The sequence below is a fragment of the Lethenteron reissneri genome, chromosome 31 (genome assembly GCF_015708825.2).
Source record: "Lethenteron reissneri isolate LAM-NWPU_2019-01 chromosome 31, ASM1570882v1, whole genome shotgun sequence".
Lineage (NCBI taxonomy): Eukaryota > Metazoa > Chordata > Hyperoartia > Petromyzontiformes > Petromyzontidae > Lethenteron > Lethenteron reissneri.
The window spans coordinates 4,223,061-4,248,632 of record NC_083809.1 but is presented as its reverse complement, the minus strand read 5'-3'; the positions used below and the strand labels follow the sequence as shown (position 1 = coordinate 4,248,632).

At 44.4% G+C, this 25,572-nt stretch overlaps 2 protein-coding genes across 2 annotated transcripts in view; one reads left to right on the top strand and one right to left on the bottom strand.

Annotated features, from left to right (window-relative positions):
- LOC133349689 (integrin beta-1-like) overlaps nucleotides 1–7,906 on the bottom strand; it is a 59,830-nt gene extending 51,924 nt beyond the window's left edge. Inside the window, exon 1 of the mRNA XM_061563346.1 lies at nucleotides 7,511–7,906. The gene's annotated coding sequence lies outside the window, so the exon portion shown is untranslated. The remainder of the gene's footprint in view (nucleotides 1–7,510) is intronic.
- Nucleotides 7,907–11,436: 3,530 nt separating this feature from the next.
- Nucleotides 11,437–25,467, top strand: NDUFS1 (NADH:ubiquinone oxidoreductase core subunit S1). Its single transcript, XM_061563342.1, has 19 exons — nucleotides 11,437–11,543; nucleotides 12,441–12,521; nucleotides 13,366–13,454; nucleotides 14,165–14,272; nucleotides 14,524–14,600; nucleotides 14,739–14,820; nucleotides 15,042–15,172; nucleotides 15,739–15,924; nucleotides 16,864–16,998; nucleotides 18,116–18,230; nucleotides 19,138–19,283; nucleotides 19,415–19,543; nucleotides 19,981–20,110; nucleotides 20,580–20,743; nucleotides 21,551–21,705; nucleotides 22,672–22,847; nucleotides 23,785–23,919; nucleotides 24,441–24,513; nucleotides 24,972–25,467. Exons 2-19 carry the CDS (start codon nucleotides 12,452–12,454, stop codon nucleotides 25,055–25,057), a joined length of 2,187 nt encoding a protein of 728 aa, XP_061419326.1. The 5' UTR covers nucleotides 11,437–11,543; nucleotides 12,441–12,451; the 3' UTR covers nucleotides 25,058–25,467.
- Nucleotides 25,468–25,572: the final 105 nt, after the last annotated feature.

The window sequence follows — 25,572 nt, the reverse complement described above, 5'->3', positions numbered from 1 at the left end:
CTGCAAGGGAAGTTATTATATCCCATGTTCGTTCATCCAAGCACACTTCAGATATCTTCAATAAAACTATAAAATGCTCAAACAAATGTCTACGAAACTCACCATCCAACTTACCGATTCCGGCGTTGAGAAATGTATAGCCTTTGGGCAAAATTAGCACAGAGAAATTAACGGTACATTATGTACCAGAGGGAAGGAGTGGTGATGCAGTGGTTAGCGTGCTGCACTACGAGCCGAGCAAGCCGAGTTCAATTCCTGGCCACATGTATGTATCGATGTTGAACTTATTTCGCACTGTTAGAAGAAAAACCTTATCTCGCATCAGCAGCGAGTGATTTAGAATCAGAATCCTTATTTGATACTGGAGGAATCCGATGCGCTATAAAGCTCTCTTTCACAGATGTCCAGCCAGGGCGGGTCAGAACGTTACAACAAAGAATACAAAAATTTTTATTTTAATGAAAATAAACAATTTTATACTCTTTGGCTCTTTCGGTAAAGTCACCGAGATATTTTACCAGGTAAATCCCGCTTGGCTATTAGCTTCCGTTTTCAGAAGCGACCTGGCCACAAATGATAGCTCAACGAAGCGGCTTATCACGTGGGAATTTATAGCAGCCATATAATCTATATGAATTGGTCCTGTGGGGGATGCCTCTCCTTCACCAATCCGCATTGAGCAATGTGCTGAAATACACACAACACCCATGACTAGCACGGCATGGAAGAGAAGCCTTTACCCGGCAGTGGAATGATAAAGGAATGAAAGTACCAGTGTGGTACACTCTGAAAATATGCATACGAGGGCTGTTAAGTCTCTTGCGTTACCCGCGTGTCACATACACACACTAGGGCCCCTGCTAACGCACGCTAGCCTCTCCCTACCCACAGACAGAACCAACTGCCACGGTTAACCATTCCCATGACCTTCACGCGCCGTTACCTCCACCTACGTTGAAACTCGGTCTACCGGACTTGGCTCTGGTCGTCTCACCCACGGCCGTGTTCAACCATCGTGCACTGCAGATAAAAACCCTTCTTCTTTGTGCTTCTATCCGAGCAATGCTCAACTTTGGAATTTCCCTTCCATAATCTCTTTCCTGAAGCTCTTGTAACCTTGCTTAACTGAAGAAGAATATTTGCTCTTGAACGGGTAGGCTTTCGTGACCAATTTTGTTCATGAATATTCATGCAACTGTTTTTTTGGGTTTGATCGTGTAAATGTATGCGAATATTCATGATGACTTTTTTTGGGTTAGATCACGAAGAAAGCTCCCAACACGTGGAGCGAAACATCGGGGCGCATCCTGCCGAACAACACGCGGTACACAACCCGAAGACCTATCAGAGGGCTTGCCATCTTGTTGAATTTTCTATGCCGGTCATGAAAGAAACAGCTATTGAGCACAGGAAGTTTAGGAACACATGACAAGCACCGATGACTTTGAATTGCCTCTCGGTGGTGCAGCATCACCACGTGGTGCTCATTTAACCCTTACCCTTGGAAGAGATGAGGGCGGAGCGGTGGCAGTGGTTAGCGCAATGCTCTTTGAACTTGGGAGATCCGAATCCAATTTCTGGCCAGGGCTAACGTCTGTCACGAGTGAAATGGAAACCGGTTCCTGGGTGCTGTCCAGAGGTCGCAAACGGGTTTTGATTCCTTACCCGTACCCGGCCGCACCAGGGTCACAAACGGGTACCCGTACCCTACCCGATACCCGGCTACCCGTACCCGGCCGGGTATCGGGTAGGGTACGGGTACCCGGTTGCGACCTCTGGTGCGGTCCCTCCAGCAACCTGTACTGGAGCAGCGAGGTGATGTATGATAATAAAAAACAATAAAAAACAATGCCCCATGATGGGGATGACGAGGCCTTCATCCAACAGTAAATTAACCAAGAGACGTAAATAAAAAAAAAAATCATCACTAGTATTTCTATTTGAGACGATGCGCCGAGTTACCAAAGACTCTGTGACGAAGACTCTTCAAGGTTGTTTTTATCGCTACGGTACAGAAACAAACTGCCAATGCAAGTTATCATTGTTGCGTTGTCATTGTGCGCCACATACTTTCAAGACAATATGAACGCAAAACTGTGAAACCGACGGTTGCCAATAACACGCATCACAATTTGCAAAGTACGCGCGAGATACTTCAACGTATTTTGGCTTTTGAGGTCCCTTTGTCAAGAATGTGCAATTTTTGGCCGTTATCCGATATGGTGGCATGGCTCTCGTCTCGTTCATTCTTTCTGCGGTCGACAGACTGTGGCTGCAGCTGTGCGCCACAAGCATTCATGTGTGCGCCACATGTCACTATAGGTCTTTTTGCAGGAATCCGGATCGTGCCGCCACACAGACCCACACTGCTCCTTAAAGAATGTGTGAGCGGCGGAACGAGCGCAAATCGGGACCCAATGTTGCTTTACATATTGGCCGTTGTGATGTGTGAAATACAACGGACAGCGGAAGCTATTGTGTGACGCGCCTCCTCAAATTGTAACAGTTCCTCTCTCAGAGGGTGTGGAGCTGATAAACAATATTTATGTCAGAGATCGGAACAAGATGCTTTACCACATTTAAATGCCCTTAACCCTGTACACGCGACGATTAATTTGTTGGGTCGTGCCGGGTGGTGGAGGGTTTTAACGACGCAACTTTGGCCAAACCAAAGAAAATACTGTAATTATAATTCGCATAACTGCATGTGAAAAGGCTGGATTCGTGAGCATTAACAGAACGTGAGTGAACACCATGCACAAATGAAAAGTAAGCTAAATTTTGGCAATTCTTACATTGAATCAAACTGCTCAATTCCTCAGTTCAAATCCAGGCGGCTCCTTACGATTAACCTGGGCTCTCAAGTGTAATGGGTTGATGGTCTAAGTCTGGTCACCAACGACTGGACAAAAAAACCATTAAATGTAATCCGTCACTTAAATTGGCTTAACCTGCAGCTCTGGGGATTAAAACATCGCTTTACCGTCACGCGGCAAATATTACTCATACGGCAGAGCTGGTGGGATAGTGGTGCCCTCTACTGTGCAGACTAGGTCACTTGGAGGGATCTCAGAGGTAACTCTGTGATATCCGCTTCTGGGGGTCATTGCACTGCTCTGCCAGAGATCCAGATGGATCATTCGCCGTGTTAAATTGAAGCTGAGAGCACAATCGAGGTAAATGAAATAAAAGTAAACACCCATGTGGGCAGGCGATGGGAACATTTCCTGTAGTGCGCATAGAGGTTTGGTTTGTTTGAAGCGAAGGTTCGTCTCCACTTGTGGTTGTGTAAATGTGCGTACGCTCAACGCGCAACTGCCAAGTTGTTGTAAGCCACAAGTGTTCAACATGCCACAGCTGCATACGCCATTCTGGAACCACAGCTGTTGTGTGAATAATGCACATGCAGCAAATGGACATGCATGCATGGGACACATGAGAACCGCTGAGAGATTTTGCGGAATGCTTCAGGTGAGGTTAACAATTTCAAATACTCCACGTTTTTCGTGGGTAAGTGCATTGGCCTATAAAACCCAGCTACCGGAGTTAATTTCCCAGCAATTGCTACGAACATCAGTGGCGAATGATATAAGAACCGGTCTGGTTCCTCCTCTCACGGACCAGTGAGGGGAAGTATGGTCAAACAACATGCATGACTGACACAGGATGGGGAAGATCCTGGCTGGCTGGCTGGAGGGACAAAATGTGCGCTTTGCCAATTGTTTATTATAATTAGCATTGCACTGTATTCTCAATAAGTCTTGCCTACAACCAAATCACCTTTAATGTGCCCAATATAGTTAGATCCCAGTAGCTAACCAGGGTTGATACTTGATTAAAGCCTGCCTGAAAAAAAAAACGAGATGCTGCGAGGTTGCCAGGGGAAGTCAGTATTGAAATATAACTTTTAAATCTGCGCGTGTATGCATGCTGAACTTCTTTCGCGCCGTACATAGCCAACTGTGCTTACCGAAGGTGCGGGGGAAGGACACGGTACCACGTAGCAATGGAATTGATCAAACATCCCAGTGTGTAGCAGGGCCTTTAAGAAAAAAAAGCCTAGAGCCTCAGTGAGCCCCCCCCCCCCCTTTTGTGGGTGAAGAGCATTTTTTTTCAGGAAATATTGTAATGTGCTTGGACATATGCTGGATAAATTTGCGAACGGTGCACTTAGTATGTAACGGTGAAGTTTGGAAGAACAAATTTTAACCAACATCGGGGAATGGAGTTACATAGGAAGATGTCCCGTTGCACAAATACAAGAAAAAACGAAGTTTCTATTCATCTTCTTGGTTCTTTCGGTAAAGTTACGTGACTTTACCGAAAGAACCAAGAAGATGAATCCCTGCAGTCACGAAAGCTTTAAGTCGAAATTTAAGTTTATATGCATCAACCGTGCACCTTCTGCAAAGTGTAAAGCACCTTTGCGTTCCACAAAGCCACTCTTCTCTCCAAGGTTATAATTAAGGCTTTTTGTCCACTTAAACCAATGGATGAGGAGTACCAATCGTAGGCAAGAAGATTAATGATGTTCAATAACAAACACATTTAAGTGTCCACCCTCCCAAGGACCACTCGTTTGCACGTGATTTCATTAACAATACTCTACGGTTCACTGGAACACAGGAAAAGGAGTGGTGGTGCACACCCACAGGTAGATTATGTCTGTCCTGTATATTTAACTTCCATATCCGGCTATTATCTGCCTTTTCATTTCTGCCGAGCTGCTGATTTAAGATTTGTACCCAAGAAATCCATGGCAGTCGGGTCAAACCCTCCATGCACCGTATCAGGTCTGCAATTCTTGAAATCAACTACATATCAGTGACTGTTATTTAGATCCTAGGAAGTTAAGCAAGGATGAGCTAGGATAACGCTTGGGTGGGTGACCCATCACGCACAGCAAGGATGTTGTTACAGGCTTCAGGGCAACGTAATGGGCAGGAGAATGTGTGTGGGGGGGGGGGGCTACTGCACATTGTTGTACTGTAACTCTATGCTCCCACATTCACCAAACCCGCACTGACCAGCGTGGTGAAGAAAGGTCAAATAATCTTCACAGAACGTGGTGGTGGGGGGCTCATCCAGCAGTGAATGTATAAATGGCTGTCTGTACACGTACATTGATAAGTTGTGTTGTTTTACAATTTAGGAAATCGGTGAGGATTGGTCGATGCTGAAAAATGTACCCTGTTGAGTGGCATCTACCCAGTGAGCATGCCAATGTTGAGCCAACGTTGGGCCACGTTGTGCCAACCTTATTCCAACGTTTCATATATAAATATGTACATTTTGTACATGTAACCCACTGCTGTGTCAATGAGTCACACGCACTCCAAAGTGAGAATAAAAATCAGTAATGTCTTCTTCAAATGTCCATCTCTGTAAATAAACAAACCCACAAACGATTTCTTACACAATCACTCGATCCGTCTGCTTATTTGCATTTCTGGAGGTCATCTTAAGCACGAGGCTGAACTCTCTGCAGAGTGCCCGAGTTGCATGACCACTCCGAACACCACGAACAAGTATAACCCGTAAAAACAAAGTTTTTCACTCTAAATCCTTTATATGCGTGGCGGCTAGAGTCCTCTCGTCCTCTGGCTTGAGATGGCTGCCACCTATGGGTCAGATAATTGTCTGCCAGTATTAAGCAATTGGTAATTAAATATTTAATTCGTTTTCCCTAAACAGTGTAAAATTTTGGAAAAAGATTTTCACGAACATTAATTGTCTCGCACAACGAGTCTGTGTGCAAAATGTCAGCTCGATTGGATCACGGGAAGTGGGTTAAAATACGACCGAAAGATTTGCACGGTCCTAAGCAAGCAAGCACGCAAGCAAGCGAACTTAATATAAAGGATTTAAAAATCCGCACGTGTGTATAATAAGTACAGTCGTGATAACACACGTGGTGTGACACCCACTTATCAACAGCAAAGATCGACTCAGCGGAGACGACTCACAGCAACATGGACTAGTTATGTAAACTGCTGTTTCACCGTATTTGTCATCGGCCAATTCTATAGAATTACAGTTATCTGGGTCAAACACAGCAGTCCGATGTTGTACACGTGTAGTGAGTGTACTGTACCACATCTAACACTTGAATAACAGTACACGTGGTGTACTATACCATAGAGCACACTTGAATAACAGTACACGTCTAGTGAGTGTACTATACAGTAGAGCACACTTGAATAACAGTACACGTGTAGTGAGTGTACTATACAGTAGAGCACACTTGAATAACAGTACACGTGTAGTGAGTGTACTATACAGTAGAGCACACTTGAATAACAGTACACGTGTAGTGAGTGTACTATACCATAGAGCACACTTGAATAACAGTACACGTCTAGTGAGTGTACTATACAGTAGAGCACACTTGAATAACAGTACACGTGTAGTGAGTGTACTATACAGTAGAGCACACTTGAATAACAGTACACGTGTAGTGAGTGTACTATACAGTAGAGCACACTTGAATAACAGTACACGTGTAGTGAGTGTACTATACAGTAGAGCACACTTGAATAACAGTACACGTGTATGTGTACTGTACCATAGAGCACACTTGAATAACAGTACCCGTGTATGGTGTACTATACAGTAGAGCACACTTGAATAACAGTACACGTGTTTGTGTGCTATACAGTAGAACACACTTGAATAACAGTACACGTGTATGGTGTACTGTACCATAGATCACATTTTAATCACAGCACACGTGGTGTACTATACCATAGAGCACACTTGAATCACAGTACACGTGTAGTGAGTGTACCACATCTAACACTTGAATAACAGTACACGTGTTTGTGTGCTATACCGTCCAGGAAACTTGAATAAAAGTAGAGCACACTAGTTCAGTGTACGATACTCGTGCATTTTCGTACACGTGTAAAGGAACAATGCAATCAAAGCTATGCCTCTTGATATGGACAATTTACTGCTGGATGAAGGCCCCGTTACCATGTTTGACCATACTTCACCACGCTGGTCAATGCCGGTTGGTGAAATGTGGGTCGGCGGTGTGGAGAGGTAGTAATGGGATCAATCGATCATCGTGTTGCCACTGATGTTAGCCGGGATTGGGGATTTAATTCAGAATGCCGGCTGGGTTCATATCACAGTGCGCTAACCACTGCGCCACCGCTCCACTCACAATACTGCAATAGGAGTACAACTGTACAGTGTTATACAACAAAAATACTTTTAATTAAACTGTTATACGATGTAACTTACGCAAGCATTGTGTATATGTACCGTGTGATGTTTTAAATACATTTAAACATGCAATACAGTACTCAATACAGTACTGTGTAGTAGCCGGTTGATTTTAAATGCAGTATTTAATTAGCGTGTTGGTTACAACAAGTTAATTTAACTAAAGTATGTGGTGCGGTAAACTTCAACAACACGGCGGTACATGTTGTATGCGTGTAACAACAACAACAACAATAATAAACAACAACAACAAAATAATCAACAAAGACGTTTACTGTACCGTATTGTTGTGTAAGACGAAGGCTTGTACCACTTTCTTGTCGAAGCGATCGGAAACTCGCACGGCGAAAATCGATCAACTATGCAACGTTTAAGACCCTTTTATTATTTGTTTAAACAGATAACTAATCAATAAATCAATAAAATTAAATATAAAAGGGTCCGATGGCGACGATGCAGTGAAGTGGTCGTGGAAGAACGGACCGCCCGAGACTCGATACTAAGTTATTGCGAAAAGCTTTATAACTTCTAACTCGAGTTTATCGTCGTTGTTATAATAACAATCATCATCATCATCGTTATTATTATTAGAGTAACTAAACCTCGCCACTCTTGTAGAAGCATTTAACGAAACAAAAATTCGATTGTTGCTTTGTGTGACCCGGCGAGGCGCGTGCGTTCCGTTTCATCCGAAGCAAACGCCACCACGTGGACTTTAAAGGGCACGACACAGAACCCACGTTCATTATAATATAATAATTATTATTAAGATAAAAGTAGGATTCCTGTCCATAATAAGTATAACCCGTAAAAACAAAGTTTTTCACTCTAAATCCTTTATATGCGTGGCGGCTAGAGTCCTCTCGTCCTCTGGCTTGAGATGGCTGCCACCTATGGGTCAGATGATTGTCTGCCAGTATTAAGCAATTGGTAATTAAATATTTAATTTGTTTTCCCTAAACAGTGTAAAATTTTGGGATTTTTTTTTCACGAACATTAATTGTCTGGCACAACGAGTCTGTGTGCAAAATGTCAGCTCGATTGGATCACGGGAAGTGGGTTAAAAAACGACCGAAAGATTTGCACGGTCGTAAGCAAGCAAGCAAGCACGCAAGCAAGCGAACTTAATATAAAGGATTTAAAAAGAGAGAAAGTGAGGTTTTTTTTTTTAAGCGGCTGAAATAAAAAGAGTATAACGCGTTATAACAGTCACAGATTTTTTATTTTGTTATCGCTAAACGCTTTTTTAGGTAAAGTCACGTAGGTAAAAAAAATAATGATAAAATAATAATAAATTAAAATAACTAAATTAGATCACGACGTTTCGGAGGCAACACAAGCTTCCTTCGTCAGGTGTAAAAAAGCTTAAAATCTAGCTTTGTACTATAACCACGCTTTTTTTAAATGGGACCTTTTTGCCAGAATCAAAAGTACTAATCGGTTTCAAAGGCAATGCGTAAAAAAATCAGAGAATGTTTGTTTGCATGTTAACCACAAGCACCGTGTGTGGTTAATGTAGTAATTGATTCCTTGCAAAAGGGGCCGTCCATAAATGACGTCACGCGATTTTGGACAAGTTTTGACCCCCCCCCCCCCTCGTCACACGGCGTCACAAAAAGTCAGACCCCCCCCCTCAAATATGACGTCACAAAGGTCTGCCCCCCCCCCCCAAAACCATATTTCTATTTGAAAATAAAACATGCTTCGAATCACTTTCAACTATTGTCATTGTATAGCGTATTTAATGTGGCGCTGCACTCTGATGTTGTAGGAGTGTTGTTATAACAATTAGTGTTGTTATAACAATTCTATATTTATTTAAAGTTGCGCATTTTGATGGGACGTCACATTTCTCAACACCCCCCCCCCCCTCGTCACACATCGTCACAAATGTCTGACCCCCCCCCACCCCTAGGTGCGTGACGTCATTTATGGACGGCCCCAAAGGTTTCTATTTGGTGTTTGAACATCTTAACGCCTCCTATGTTTTTGCCACAAAGGGTAAAACCTATTATTATTTATATTCTTGGTTCTTTCGGTAAAGTCACGTAGAAGGGAAATGATAAAATAATAAAACTATTAAACAATAAAAATTCTCACGACGTTTCGACTGCAACACAAGCACCCGACTTAAGAGCCGCATGGCTTCACAGGGTTATACCAAATAAATGAACATTGAAAACTTGAAATGAACTCACCCATCCAAGCACTCTCTCCAGGCTCAACGCATCTTGGATTTCGATAATCTAACGAGATCGGACGTACTCCGTGTGATTTGTTCACAGGCATTCTAAAGACGTCTTCATATATATTGTTTAAAAAAAGTGTGACGATGTTCAACCACCCTTTGCAAGGGATCAAGTCTGCATTAACCGCAGGGACTTGTGGCGAACATGGAAACAAAAACCAGAGCTTGCTTTGTCCGTGCTTTTAACTTCCTTCCAAAAAGGGTATCCCATTCAGTGTTCGAACATCTCAAAGCATTGTTTATTGCCTGAAAAGGGTGGGGGGAAAAACCCCACGATCATTATTCCGTTTGACAGCAGCTTAAACATTTCAGAATCTCGATCATAGTTTTTTTGGGGATAGCTTAAATATATCCTTAAACCCGCCACCACCCGACACAGCCAATTAGTAAGGTTTGTTACGTAAACAGAACGTGCCAATTCGTTACTAGTACATCACATCGGTGCGTTGGAGAGCCAAGCCACAACATTTACAATCCGAGTACGACGTTTCGCCAGTAATTACATCTAGCTTCATCAGGCGACACAGCCAGATTTGTGGAGAAGTCTTCCTGTTTCGTTCCTTAAATAGAGGCGTAGATGTGATGACAACACGTGTGCGCTCTGCTTGGGGGTTTAATGAATACATATAAACGACAATGGGTATCCATTGCCACTTGGGTTATTTATATGGTAATAAATGTCGAGTGTGTGTCCTATAATCGCCGTACCAACGGTAATCCCTATTGAAGTAAGGTTACCTGCATAGCCATGCAGTGAAACAATGTATTATTTGATTATTCGCTTCCAAGCAGCACGAAGTCTGTAGCTATCCGAACGGTTAAAATTATTTTTTATTTCTCTCAATTTCGATAATTGGCCAATAGTAACTAGTTTTGCACAGAACTTGTAACTATCAATATCAATTGAGTGTCCGCGTTGACACGCGTGTTCCGCTACTGCTGACAGTTGCATTCGAAATAATTTAATATTTCTTTGGTGTTCCTTCAGTTATATATTTACGCGATCTCACAAAAAAACACCGATATTATTGATTATATTGGTCGCGAAATCCTGCTAACTTAAGTGTTCAAACATTTCAGTGTTCAAACATTTCAGTGTGAAACATTTCAGATTAATATTTCTTTGGTGTTCCTCCAGTTATATGTCTACGCGATCTCACCCAACAAAAAAAACACCGATATTATCGATGATATTGGTCGCGAAAGCCTGCTAACTTAAGTGTTCTAACATTTCAGGGTTAAAACATTTCAGTGTAAAACATTTCAGATTAATATGTATTTGGTGTTCCTCCAGTTATATATTTACGCGATCTCACCCAACACAAAAAACACCGATATTATCGATGCTATTGGACGCAAAAGCCTGCTAACTTAAGTGTTCAAACATTTCAGTGTTAATACATTTCAGTGTTAAAACATTTCAGTGTTAAAACATTTCAGATTAATATTTCTTTGGTGTTCCTCCAGTTATATATCTACGCGATCTTACCCAACAAAAAACACCGATATTATCGATTATATTGGTCATGAAAGCCTGCTACTTAAATGTTAAAACATTTCAGTGTTAAAACATTTCAGTGTTAAAACATTTCAGTGTGAAAATTTTCAGTGTGAAACATTTCAGATGAATATTTCGTTGGTGTTCCTCCAGTTATATATTCACGCGATCTCACCCAACAAAAAATACCCTATATCATCGATGATATTGGTCGCGAAAGCCTGCTAACTCAAGTGTTAAAACATTTCAGTGATAAAACATTTCAATGTTCAAACATTTCAGTGTGAAACATTTCAGATTAATATTTCTTTGGTGTTCCTCCAGTTATATATCTACGCGATCTCACCCAACAAAAAAAACACCGATATCATCGATGATATTGGTCGCGAAAGCCTCCTAACTAGTTCAAACATTTCAGATTCTGAACACGAGGAATGCCCCCCCCCCACGGGGGATGACCTCTGACCCCGGCCGAATCCGGTTCCACGTTTTGGATTCGGAGGGCGGCAAGGCCTGGGCTCAGACAAAAGCCTGCGCCCTCAAAACCTCCCACACTCAGCAACTCGGGTAAACGTCTTCGCCGCGTTTTTGTTTAAATTCTCATCGTAAACGAATTCTACGTGATAGACAGCTGGCTGTGGAATTGTGTGCGGGTTTAAGGTCGTGCGTGCGAAGGGATTGGAGGTGCTTTTAAAGGTTTGACGCGACGCGGTTTTTGTCCTTAGGCCCCCCCCAGGTCTGCCCTTGACAGGTGACGGCGGTGCGGAGTTTTAAGTCGGGTTTGTTTCGCCACCGTTAATTGTAATAATCACTAGATTTTGTCATCGCTAAAGTAAATTGTGCGAAGGGATACGGGTGTTGTTTAAGCCGCTCGTTGAACAACATTGATGCGGTGGTTACGAGGCGCCCGTACGATCACGTACGAGGCCCTTCGTAATGTGATGACGTTAAGTTAAATGTAACTGGGTTAAAAGCATTTCTATACACTTGTGCTGAATTAAGTATAGGTTATATCAGCCGTAAGTGTATTGTTATTCTACGCTTTGTATGAAAACATACGCATTGTGTGATTCTCTGGACTTGTAAACAACATTACGGAGACGTTAATGCGTAGAGGGCGCTGTTTGTACTTCTTTAATGACCTCTTTACCCTTACTGCTGTGTTCGTCTTACGATTAAATGCTTATTTTTTGCTCTCAACACACAATTAACACAACTTTAGGAACGAAACAAGGACATATTTACAGCGCTCAGAGTCTTTAATGGAAGTTACTTTTTCTCCAAAATGCGGTATTTTTTTCTGTCAATATTTAAGTTGTACATGTACTGTACAACATGTCATTGAAATTATAATGCCATTAAGCCCGCAGTCCCGCAATGTATTATTAAATCCGTTGTTTCATACCATAACTTGCATTACAGGAAACGTTTACAAAAGTTTGTCGTTGTGTGTGACTTTTGCAGTCTCTGCAGTCATGCAGCGCATTCGGACCCTGGCCACTTTGGCCAAGAACATGAAGACACCTTTGCCCGCTACTCATCAGAGTGAGTGACTTAACCGCATGGAAATTAATTATTCGTGTTGTTGTGTCGTAGACAGTAAAGTATAAGCTGGCTTAAACATGTTGTCAGAGATTAGTCAGAGAGCACACCCGTAATGCAAATGTTTTAGACAACACACTGGGTTCCATCATTGGACCTCCTTTGCCAGAACCAAAATGTGATAATAGGTTTTTCCCATTTTTTCTGGCAACAAAACAAGTGTTAAGATGTTAAAATACCAAACTGAAACCTTTTACAAGGAATCATGTCGCAGAACCACAATGCTTGTCATCAGAATGCAAGCAAAACACATGCTCTGATAATATATGCATTGTCCTTGAAACTGATTGGTCTACACCAGAGACAGCTTTCTTTTGAGCCTCGTCTCAAACATGTATTACTTACGTGTTAAATGTCTTTTGATTAGTCATTATTTTCTGTATTTGTATGACATTTATTATACAGTACTACCCTGGGATAATGTTATATTATTGTCATAGAAATGCATGATAATATTTTGCACTAGTGCCATTAAATTGTGTAAATGGTGAGAAAACATTACGCTAGAAAGATGAGTGCAGGCTGGAAAACAAATGGACTCAACAACACACAAAAATGCTGGTGGTCTGCATAAGGGACAGAGCTCTTGTAAATGCAATACACATCTTTGAGTGTTAAATCTGAAGCCAATTAAGTTGACGGCCATGGAATTGTATTCATCGTTTCGTTCCGCATTGCGATGAACAACGTGCGACGTTCACGTTCATCGTGATACCACATTGCAATATATGCATACTCGTGCATATCCTACACCAAATCATTTTAATCTGTGTGATGCCTCTCACAGTTCACACAAGTGCTGCTGCGAGCAATGCGATCGAAGTGTTTGTCGACGGGCAGTCGGTGATGGTTGAGCCGGGCACCACGGTGTTACAGGTGATGAATGTACCTTCAGTTCTTTCTTCATTTCCTTGTGTTGGGCATTGCATTTTTCAAACCTAGGCTCCATGTTTCTTGATTCATACGCATGTGTTGCGGTGAAATTAATGGCTGCTATAAAAAGTAAAACTGCCGCCAATCAGAATTAGTTTCGGAGATAAAAGAGTGTAGTAATGGGCATGCTACTGGGTGTGTGATCAAAATCGCGCATGGGGAAAAAGGAGATGATACGTTTTTAAATCCTTTATATTAAGTTTGTGTGCTTGCTTGCTTGCGTGCTTGCGTGCTTGCTTGCTTACGACCGTACAAACCTTTCGGTCGTTTTTTAACCCACTTCCCGTGATCCAATCGAGCTGACATTTTGCACACATACTCGTTGTGCGAGACAATTAATGTTCGTGAAATTTTTTTTCCAAAATTTTACACTGTTTAGGGAAAACAAATTAAATATTTAATTACCAATTGTTTAATACTGCAGACAATCATGTGACCCATAGGTGGCAGCCATCTCAAGCCAGAGGACGAGAGGACTCTAGCCGCCACGCATATAAAGGATTTATAGTGAAAAACTTTGTTTTTACGGGTTTACTTGTTTTTAGGGATATGATTGGCTACTGCATAGTTTTTCAGAGGGATAGTATTTTTCACTTCAGTGCCACTACAACCAGATTTTATTGAACCCCCTTAACGACTCATGTGGACTGCAGGCATGTGAGAAGGTTGGTGTTCAGATCCCACGGTTCTGCTACCATGATCGTCTGTCCGTCGCTGGCAACTGCAGGATGTGCCTGGTGGAGATAGAACGGGCACCCAAGGTGGGTCTGCACATTCATCGGTGTTATTACTCAATACAGACAGTACATTTTATTGGTTACGTAAAGAAATATGTATTTTTCCTAAGTTTATATCATAGCGCACCTTTTCTGTTACAATGTTTCTCTCATGTAAAGAAGATTTAAGTGGAATATTGTGTGTTTAAGGGTCTTGCAGTACCAATATTTACCATAGTCTAGCTAGTGCTGTTAGGTAGAGTAATAATATATCTTTGTAACATCTTGTCTTTCAGCCGGTTGCAGCCTGTGCCATGCCAGTTATGAAGGGCTGGAATATCTTAACAAATTCTGAAAAGACCAAAAAAGCCAGGTACAGCAATGTGCTTTATATAAAAACATGATGAGTGATATAATGTTTGTTTTGTATGCATGTAGATTGGCTATCAAGAAACAAATCCCATCTGTTTCAAAGAGCAATTTTATACGTTTGGATAATGTCTCATTGCAGGGAAGGCGTGATGGAGTTTCTGCTTGCAAACCATCCCTTGGATTGCCCCATCTGTGACCAAGGTGGCGAGTGTGATCTGCAGGTAAGCGCGCATTCATAAAACCAGACATGAGGTTTAAACTAAGGTTTAATCCTGTGTTGCCTCAATTTTTTGAACAGAAACATAATAATTAGCACCCGGAACCACACAGGCATATATTTTTTCGTACCTCCGATTAGTATGGTTGGCTACGTACGGTGCGAAAGAAGTTCAACATACATACATACACATACCTTACGTGGAATTGATACCTGCGCACACAGGACCAATCGATGATGTTCGGCAGTGATCGGAGCCGTTTCACCGAGGGCAAGCGAGCCGTCGAGGACAAGAACATCGGGCCGCTAGTGAAGACCATCATGACGCGCTGCATCCACTGCACGCGATGCATCAGGTCAATTTGCCATTGTTGTGAAACCTCTGTGTTGGTTACCCTTGGGACAAATTAAGACGCATTGACTTGGTAGAGGTGAGCCAGATTGAGTTGGTAAGCTGAGTCACGTTGACTTAGCAGATTGTAAGCTCATTAGCGGCACTACTTTCAAGTGTTCTGTTGGCAAGGTGTTGTGTAACATAAAAAAAAGTCTTAGTTCATTGACTCAAAGAAGAAAGAAGTGGGATTCATGCCTGTTTCTTGTGGGTTACATGCCTGTTTTTGCATGGTGTGGTAATATCTATGGGCGAAAATGATATTTCTTTACTGGATGACTTAAAAAATATTCTTGGTATAATGCATAGCTCCAGTGGCTTCCTAATATTGGAGACAAGCATTTCATTTGGTCGCAGACGCACATCTGAAAGCACACAATGCGGTGTTTAATAGACTGGAACATTAGTGTTTTAATGAAAGAGCACATTGGGATGTGGTGTTCGTTCTGTGTACACGTTTGGAGTCTAACGTAACCATTAGCTTAGTGATTCACAAAGACCGTGCTTGGTCCTGGCGTTGGTGCACGCTAGGTTCGGGAGCGAGGTGGCCGGCGTGGACGACCTAGGCACAACAGGCCGTGGCAGCGACATGCAGGTCGGCACCTACATTGAGAAGATGTTCCACTCGGAGCTCTCGGGCAACGTCATTGACCTGTGCCCCGTGGGGGCCCTCACCTCCAAGCCCTACGCCTTCACCGCCCGCCCGTGGGAAACAAGGTCCCTCTGCCTTCATTATTTCGCCTTTGTTGTGCATGTTTTGTAGTTTGCTGTGATGGTTGGGGTGCCCCGGTGATTTTGTGAAGTCTCTTTTAAGTTTAAGGCTTGCTTGGTGAATCTCCAGTCCTTGGGCGGTGACGCGGCCTCGTGCTTGTTGCAGAGGTTCACGGTTAAAGTTATTGGCCACCATGGTTATTATTGCGGGTGTAAAAACCATGATACTGTGTGCCATCTGCTTCACAGTGGACGTGAAAGATCCCCTGGTGTCATTCGCGAGAATAAGCCATTGTGTGCTGGTGTCGGGGGTTCAAATTTACCAAATTTTAAAATTACACAATTTGGATTATGCATAGAAATCATCACCCCCTTCTGACAGACGAATTCCCCGTTTGCAGGCCAGGTGCTGAATCACCCATGTGCCCTCAGAGACAGCTGCCGCTGGTGGTGCCCTTTCAACTGTTTGAGATGAGATGATGTAAAGTGCTCTTGAGATGTCAGCATAGAGAGTGCTATATCAAACATATTATATTATAAAGATGTTATCTCCCTCGCCTGGTTTGCAGTAGGTCGTGGGTTCGATCCCAAACCTGACACCTGCATATTTATAGTTTGCATGTTTTCTCTCCATGGTCACGTGGATGTTTTCTTCTTTCTATCCAGTTTTTCCCTCCGCATTTAGAAACGTGCATTTAGATTACTTGGCGATTATAAATCCCACACTTCGATGCACGGGCTTTATCTGGTAAATAAAACATAGTTTAGTTTCAAATTGGGCAGCTGTAGCACTGTATCAGAATCCAAATCAGAATCTTTATTTAGACTTGAGGAATCTGATGAGCTATGGAGCTCTTTTTCAAAGATGTCCAGTATGGTGGGAGGGTGTGTTGAGGTTGCCGTTTTACCATCACGGACAACTTACCATCACATTGCCGTGTGCAGGAAGACCGAGTCGGTGGACGTGCTGGACGCCGTTGGCAGTAACATCGTGGTGAGCACGCGTGGTGGCGAGGTTATGCGCATCCTGCCACGCCTGCACGAGGACATCAACGAGGAGTGGATATCCGACAAGACCAGGTGGGGGTGCCCCGGGGTCTGTTCCACCCTCGTTTGCTAGTGGGTGACAAATACCGGATGATATAGGACGAGGTGAAAAACTAAATCAAGTTGCATGGGAAATATGGGAGAACAACATCTCACTCGGTTTAACACGTAGGCTTTCGCGACCAATATTATCCATAGTACAGGTTTTTGGGTTAGATCACGTAAAAATATAAATGTGTCGTTAAACCCTTCACCACCCGACAGCCAATTAGTGAGGTTTGTCGCGTAAACAGAACGTGCCAATTCGTTAATAGTACAGCACACCGGTGTGTTGGCGAGCAAGAAAAGATTGTAAATGTCGTGGCTTTGTTCTCCAACACACCGGTGTGCTGTACTAGTAATTGGCATGTTCTGTTTACGTGACGAACCTTACTAATTGGTTGTGTCAGGTGGTGGTGGGTTTAACGACACATTAATATATTTACGCGATCTAACCCAAAAAAAACTGTATTATGGACATCTCACTCACTGAAGAGATCCTGAATCACAGTGGTCTCTTGTTTATAAAAAGTTGACAAAACTCAGAAAAAAATATATCTGTCACCTTTTAGATGCGTGCATAATATTGCTTTGAAGCTTTTTTCATGAAAAAAATACTTTTAGTGTCGCAAATAATAGCACCGCCATCGTGTGCTGCAATGAAGTCTTAACACGTATGAATGTAGCATCACTAGAGCAACTTCATGATGAGATTGACCAAAATTTTTACTCTGCGAGTTATTTTCACACAAACAAACGATCTAACTCGGCATAAACAGCCGGGAACACCGCTTAAGGACTTATCCAACAAGTTCACACCTGTTTTACGTATTGAGTCATCCTCAAAAGAGTAAAGGGTACTGGATTTCATGATTGACCTACTGATCGACTTTTTCCTTCGAAAAGTGCGATGGCTATACGAGTGTTAACGCCACCACATCCTGCGTGGCAGGGCCCTGGAAGTACGGCCGTAGAGGCTGTCGCAGCAGGGGGTATGTACGTATGTACGTAGAACTTCTTTCGCACCGTACATAGTCAACCGTGCTAATCTGGGGTGCGGGGGAAGGGCAACAAACTTAAGTGACCGATGTCAAGCTGCCCCCCTTTGCAGGTTTGCGTACGATGGGCTCAAGAGGCAGAGGCTCACGCAGCCGATGGTGAGAGACGATCAGGGCCGCCTGGTGCCCTGTGGGTGGGAGGAGGCATTGGGTCGAGCAGCAGGCGCGGTGAGTTTATCCTTTCCCTCACTTTTAACGCAGAATCCCCTTTCTCGGGCCGATTCGACTCAGGGCAGGGTTCTTCAGCTGGGCATGTGCTGGCAGCCAAGTGACGTTATTTGGTGATGCGTTGTGTCGTCGATGGAATGGCTCACAATAAAAAAAAGCAATTGTAGCCTTTTGCTTTTTTTAAAACTCTCATATAAAGAAGATAGTCTGTAAATCATGTGCTAATCTATACCCCCTGTCTCCAGGTCTCTTAATTCTTTGTGTGTATCACATGTATACAGTGTTGTTATCTTTGTCTCTCTCTTATCTGATTAATGTGTTTCTCTGATTCTGTGAGCCATTAATCTCATCAGGCCAATGTCAATGCAGTTGAAACTGCCCCCTCTTAATTATCCTCTATGTATTCCATGAAAAAAAATACCCTAATTGTCTCAGTGAATTATCATCTTGGTATAAGGCTACGTATCTACCAACCTGTATTCCTACCCACAAACAAAGACAAAGATCCTCCTTATAGCCTGACCGGACTTTTGGGACAAGTGCTGTTGGCGAGCACCTATGAAGGCTGGAACGGTACATGAGGGGAAGAGTCGCCTTTGTCTCCCAAGTGGCGATGTTTACACCGCACCAGGTACTCATTTTAGGCTGAGTCGACCTTGAGGAGGCCCAGGACCGGTTCAGATAATTGTCACTGGTGTTGGCCATGGGACGGAATTGAACCCTGGATTCGTAGCACTGCGAGCTAACCGCTACATGAACGCTCCCTACCCACACACACACATTCACCTTCCCATTTACTCACCAATCCACCTGCCTGCCCAGATACCTAGTCACCTACTTACCCACTTAGTCATCCGCCTGCCCACGCACCGGCTAATGATCCTGTGTTGTATCTCTGTGGATTCAGTTGCACGGAGTCTCTGGAAGTGAGATCGCGGCGATCGCGGGCGGAATGGCGGACGCCGAGTCCTTGGTGGCCCTGAAAGACCTGCTCAACAAGCTGGACAGCGAGAGCCTCTGCACGGAGGAGATCTTTCCCATGTCTGGTGCTGGGTGAGCTGTGGCACGGCAGAGACGCCGGCATTGACAGCGAAACGGTGATTTGGATTTTTTGTGTTAGATGGCAGCGTTTGGCCAGCCGCTTGTGTACCGTAAACACTGTGTGTGTTGGATTGGATTCGCAGCACTGACTTGCGGTCGAACTACTTGCTAAATACGAGCATCGCGGGCGTGGAGGAGGCGGATGTGCTGCTGCTCGTGGGGACTAACCCGCGCTACGAAGCGCCGCTCTTCAACACGCGCATCCGCAAGAGGTCAGCCGTCCACGAACGCCTTATCCACTCGCACCTTTCACTCTCATATCCGCTGTCTCGCTCCCTTGGCGCATTACCTCTCTCACCTCACACTCTTTACACGCTCGCTCACCAGCTCACTTGCGCCCTCGCCAGTTCACTCGCTCCGTCTCCTGCTAACTGTCATTCTCTCATATTTCCTATCCACTGTCTCGTTCGTTCAGACACGCCTCGCTCGAACGCTCTCATTCGTCCAATCGCTCCCTTGTTTGCTCCCCCTTGCCTCTTCACTCGCTTGATCGCCGCTCACCTTCGCACTCACTTGTTTACCTGCTCATTCACACGTCCACCAGCTCGCTTGCCGGACCACTTGCTCGCCAGCCTTCCCATTCACCTGGTCGCCTGTTCACAGTTTGAACTGCGTCGCACATTTCGGTTGTCTGTATGTGTCCTGGCAGCTGGCTGCACAACGAGCTGCAGGTGGCTGTCGTGGGCACCAAGGTGGACTTGACCTACACCTACGACCACCTGGGTGACTCCCCACAGGTTTTGAAGGATCTGGCCTCTGGGACGCATCCCTTCGCAAAGGTACAGGGAGCAAATGTGCGACCGTGATCAAGTCAAATAAAATACGCAATCAATCGATATCCTATTTATTCATCCAATAAACAGACTGCTAAAATGTATTCTCGCTTTTGTAGACAAAGGCTAAATGTCAGTGTACTTAAAATGTCGTACCTGTGTGGTTAGACCAAATATGCCCGACTGTGAGGGCGGGCACAAGCCGGCGTGAGTAGGTTAAACGTTGAGTTTTATAAGGGCACCACGGGGTGACCAGCCCCTCCCCACCCAGCCCCCACCCCTCCCACCCCCCACTGAGCCCCACCCTCCCCACTCAGCCCCTCCCTGCATGACGGACGGACACAATAATCCCCTGTGGGCTGGTGTAACCAGGAGGTTCCTACCAGTATAATTGTTCTGATCGGACCAATGCCAAGAGAGCCAATTGTAGTGCTCCTGCTGATCATGATGATGATGACGGTGATGTGTTATCCAGGTTCTTGCGGCTGCCAAGAAGCCCATGGTGGTGGTGGGCAGTGCCGTTCTGCAGCGCGGCGACGGGGCTGCAGTCCACGCAGCAGTGAGTGCCATCGCACAGAGCGCCCGCCTTGCCATCGCTGGCACCTCCCCCGAGTGGAAGGTCCTCAACGTCCTGCACAGGTGATGCCCAGTGTCTTCTGACCAGTTGTGTGGAGTTCGGCAGCTGCGTGCGGCTCTTTAAGGACTGCTTCGTGACGTTATCTACTCGGGGCCACCGTCTCGTATTCACGTGCATTGAGGCTCTTGAAATATTTGTTTTTTAGTTTTTATCGAATTCTAAAAAATGGCTTTTCCTGTTATTTTTTGGTTGCCGACCCCTGAGATAGGAGAAAAATAACCGTTACTTGATCATTTAGGTTTTACGTTAGAATAAAACCCTGGCTAGCTGGACTAATAGGGGGGAGCCCTGGTCTAGTGAGCTGAATGTACAGACCATGACATTCGGTGTGCTCTACAATACTGCATGTTGGTGCGAGGGTACGCCGCACGATTGATGTAATCTTCTAGGTTGTATTAAATGACAATATGTACGAGATTGCTTATTATGCTAAACAGAGCTCCATCATAAGGAAGTAGTGCTCTTGCCAATAACATTAGGGCATTCCAGCAGTATTGTTTCAACCCTATTGATGAAACCTGCAAGGTCAAAGCTGGTGGTGTAGAGTTTTGATAGCTTAAACAAATGCCGTCGGATAAGATTGGCCTGGAAATCCATATGTTATTGGGTAAAAATGCATTTTAATTGGAGAGAGACAAATTGAAGTCTCTAATTTTCCATAATTATCCACAACAGTGCCTCAAGAGTTATGCAATTTTCTAGAGAGGTGATTATTCCCAAAAACGTATTTTTGACTCTCAACCTGGTATGCGATAAAATAATTTTCGTTGTTGCACGCTCTCGAAGAGTGATTGTTGCCATCTGTTCAGAGTGGCGAGTCAGGTGGCTGCCTTGGACCTGGGCTACAAGGCGGGCGTGGACACTATCCGTAAGAGCCCTCCCAAGGTGCTGTACCTGCTGGGGGCTGATGGGGAGACTGTGACACGTGCACAGCTGCCTAAGGGCTCCTTCATCATCTACCAAGGTGAGAGAGCCCCAAACTGTGATGCCTTCAAAAATAACTTGGGGGTCATTTAAACCAAACGTCCCAGGATTTTATATACAGTAGACTCTCGATTTATCCGCGTGCGGTTTACCCGATTTGCAGATTAACTGCGCACCTGAGATTTTGACGTAAATTAATGACTCGTGGATTTTCTCTGATGCCCAAATTAATATTCTGTTATTCTTGGAAATGTTTGTTACAAGTCATGTGCTTAAACCGAGCAAATATGTGCTCGGGTTAATCCGAAATCCACATGATGGCCTCTACAGTAAGGTCCACCAGTCGCATATCTTTACAATAGTGGGCGGAGTTTGATTGATGTTGATTGACGTGGCTCTGCCGCTTTCCACTCAGTAGGCCGAGTCTTCTGCGCGCGAGTAGGAAAGTTTTATAACTGAGCACGCGCATCGATCGGATGATCGTTAGTTTTTGGCATAGAGATCCGCGGAAAAAGGATATTTTTGAAATATCTGTGGCAATCCTCCCCATTAGCACGGATAATCGAGAGTCTACTGTACCTTGTATTGTGCTACTGTTGATTTATTGAATGCTGTTTGGTGGGGAGAGGTAGGGATTGGCTCTGCGTATGTGTGATTGACCAATCACCAAATTAGCCTGAATGCTCCCGAACTCAACCTATGTCGGAAGCTAAGCAGATTTGAGCCTGGAGAGCATTTGGATGGGTGTAACTATCACAGAAACACATTTTCATAAGACTTGCGGAGCAAGTGCAGTACAGCAACATTCATCATTGAACTGCAGTTGGATACTCCAGCATGCCTTCACCAACCCCGTACTGCCCAGCGTTCAAGGGCTGTACTTGTACATGCTCGATTGGCTTTGGAATCCCAGAGCGTTATTTCCAGCACCCCATAACGCACACGCCTTCCTGTATCGACTGTGGTGAACACCCCCACCCCCTGCCCCCCCTCTGTGTCGCCATAGGCCACCACGGGGACACGGGTGCCCCCATGGCCGACGTAATCCTGCCCGGCGCGGCCTACACAGAGAAGACTGCAACGTACGTCAACACAGAGGGACGTGCCCAGATGACGCACTTGGCCATCACGCCACCCGGCATGGCGCGCGAGGACTGGAAGATCATCCGCGCACTCTCGGAGGTAGGGGCTCAGTCGGTGATGGCTCGTGGTATTGGTTGGATTGGTGAGGCTGCTGCGGTTTGGTGAGGTTCGTGGGATCGGTAAAGCTTGGAGGAGCTAGTAGGGTTGGTGGGGCTGTTTGGATTGATGACGAGGCTGGTTGGGTTTGTGAGGGTAGTGGGGATTGGCGAAGTAGAGGTGTGGTCTGAGGGTTGACTAAATTGGTGGGCTGTTTGGATTCATGTGCCTGGCGTGGCTTGTGGGAGCTCATGCAGCTGGTATGGATGGTGGGGGTTTGTGCAGGAGCTGTGTCTTGTGCAGTTGGTGTGCTTGGTTTGGATTGGCTTTGTTAGTGGGACTGATTTTTTTTATTTAAATCAGTCTGGCTGTGGTGGGGGTTGGTGTTCATATACAGTGTGCTTAAAAAAATGTTAACTCTTCTATGGGACTATCGTTTTTAATGGAAAAATAACGGATTAATTTACTGTTACATGATAACAAATGTATGCTAATAGCTTCAAAAAGTCAAAGAGTCTCCACTTGATCGCCATCGTTGTCAACACATGGCCTGGAATCTTCTCCAGGTGGTCTCCAGAGCCCAGAGGCACATTTCTTGTGGTATTGTTGCAAATTCTCAGAAGTGTTAACATTTTCTTTGAAGCACCCTGTATTGTTAGGGCCATTATATATGGCGTGTTGGTGTGGGTTTGGTGTGACTAGTGCAGTTGGTGGGAACACTGTTATAGCTGGTATAGTTGCAGGGTTGGTGTCTGGTACAGCTGGTGTGGCTGATGTGGTTGGTGGGTCTGATTGCGCTGACAGTGGCTTTAGTTGGGCCGGTGGGGTCTGGATGCTGGGTGGGATTGGTGTGGTCTCGTCAAGCCGCCGAAACCGGTGGTTCCTCTAAACCTTGCATAACGCCGGCTTCCCCGACACCCCTGGGATTGCCGTGCGGCAGGTGGCTGAGATGACCCTGCCGTACGACTCGCTGAAAGAGGTGCGGAAGCGTCTGGCCGAGGTGTCCCCCAACCTGGTGCGCTACAACGATGTGGAGGAGGCAAACTACTTCACTCAGGCGACCGAGATGGCCAAGGTCTGTCTCTGGCATTCCATAGTTCAACTCATGCACCCAAGAATAAGGATTTTGCACTTATTTTGCGCTTGAATGTAAAGCATCAATTAATACAATACATTGCTATGTATTTAAAATAAAGAATTGCCGTGTCATTGCACAAGACGTGCGTTTGTTTTATGAGTCCCTGGAAACTCGACTGAATTATAAGATCTAAGTTCAACAAAGGTTACAAGTCAGAAATAAGATGGTAAAACAATCCCAAGTTACACATGAGACGAGAGGCTGATTTGGTGCCCCTATTTCAAAGTGTGACATTTAACTCAATGCCCTGTTCTACTTTATAAAATATTAAACTGGTGAAATGTATGCCATTTACAGTTTATAGAGTCTAAATGCCCAGTGCATTTCCATCTTCTATGGTTTGATGTGGTGTTAGATGCAAACCTTAGTTTTTCTCGCATGCATTGTGTATTGAAAGTGTTGAACCATGTACATTGCCTCGTATCACTGGGGGCTGATGTTGTATTGTCTGCTTGCAGCTGGTGAACCACGAGCTGTTAAATGAGCCCCTGCAGCCTCCACAGCTGACATTGAAGGACTTCTACATGACAGGTCATTGTTGCAATGTGTTGTCGTACACTTATGAACAATAACCATAGTGCAACTGAAATTGCAGGTATTTTAGAAATAAGTTGGGCATGCATAAACACATATGGTGGTTTGTGTAGTGCAGAGCAGTATAAGTGAATTTATGCACGTGCCACACATGCTGAAACACAACTCACTCGTAACACACCATGTATATTGATATTACCACACAAGAACATTCACACGCTCCACCCATACTCACACTACTCACATGCAAACTGCATTCCACACTCACCTACTTACACACACTAATCCACATTCATGCACATTACTCACCCACAAGCATATATTCACATTGCTCACCTCCACACACAATCACATTTTTTAACACACTACTCGCCTGTATACACATGCACCCATTCACCACACATGAACCCATTCACCACACATGAACTTCTGTGCGTGCGTGTTCTTTCTCACAGACTCCATCAGCCGGGCCTCCCAAACCATGGCGAAGTGTGTGAAGGCGGTGTCGGAGGGAGTCAGGGCTGTCAAGGAGCCCCTCTGAGCAAACGACAAAAAATTGCCCACCCCAATGGGTGGACTAACCAATGGCGTCACTTGGAGATAGAGGCTGAGCCTCCCTTGTTACTCCATTGTGGGTGGATGTTTAGCTTCTTGCTAGGGATGAAAAGCTAAAACCGAGCTGATTTATTGTTTAGGCTGGTCTCCATTTTACAGCACTTGTGACGCTACTGGTTAAAAATAAGTGTGGTCCCTTCTAAAAAATATCAACCGCGCACATAGTCCAAGGTAATAACGACGTCTCTTGCATGGTCGGTCATCCACGTCTGTAAATGGCGTTAATTAAAATGAAGAGCTTTTGCTGTGACTGTGTATAATGGCACAAGTACCTTTACACTGTTGCAGAGTGCTTGGTTGTCTCCGTTATAAATAAAGCCTACTTGTCTAAACACATTCGATTCATTGTCAAGTTATTTTAAACGTTAACGGTGTACCCCAACAACGCATGACACATTGAGAGTAGAGTACTCGATAAGGGCAATTAAAATATAATTTTAA

Bases quoted from the DNA above. Each gene is read 5' to 3' on its own strand.
- NDUFS1 (XM_061563342.1), top strand. From the start codon at position 12,452: ATGCAGCGCATTCGGACCCTGGCCACTTTGGCCAAGAACATGAAGACA. The intron at 14,273-14,523 runs GTGGGTCTGCAC...CTTGTCTTTCAG, and splicing joins AGATAGAACGGGCACCCAAG to CCGGTTGCAGCCTGTGCCAT. The intron at 24,514-24,971 runs GTCATTGTTGCA...TCTTTCTCACAG, and splicing joins GAAGGACTTCTACATGACAG to ACTCCATCAGCCGGGCCTCC.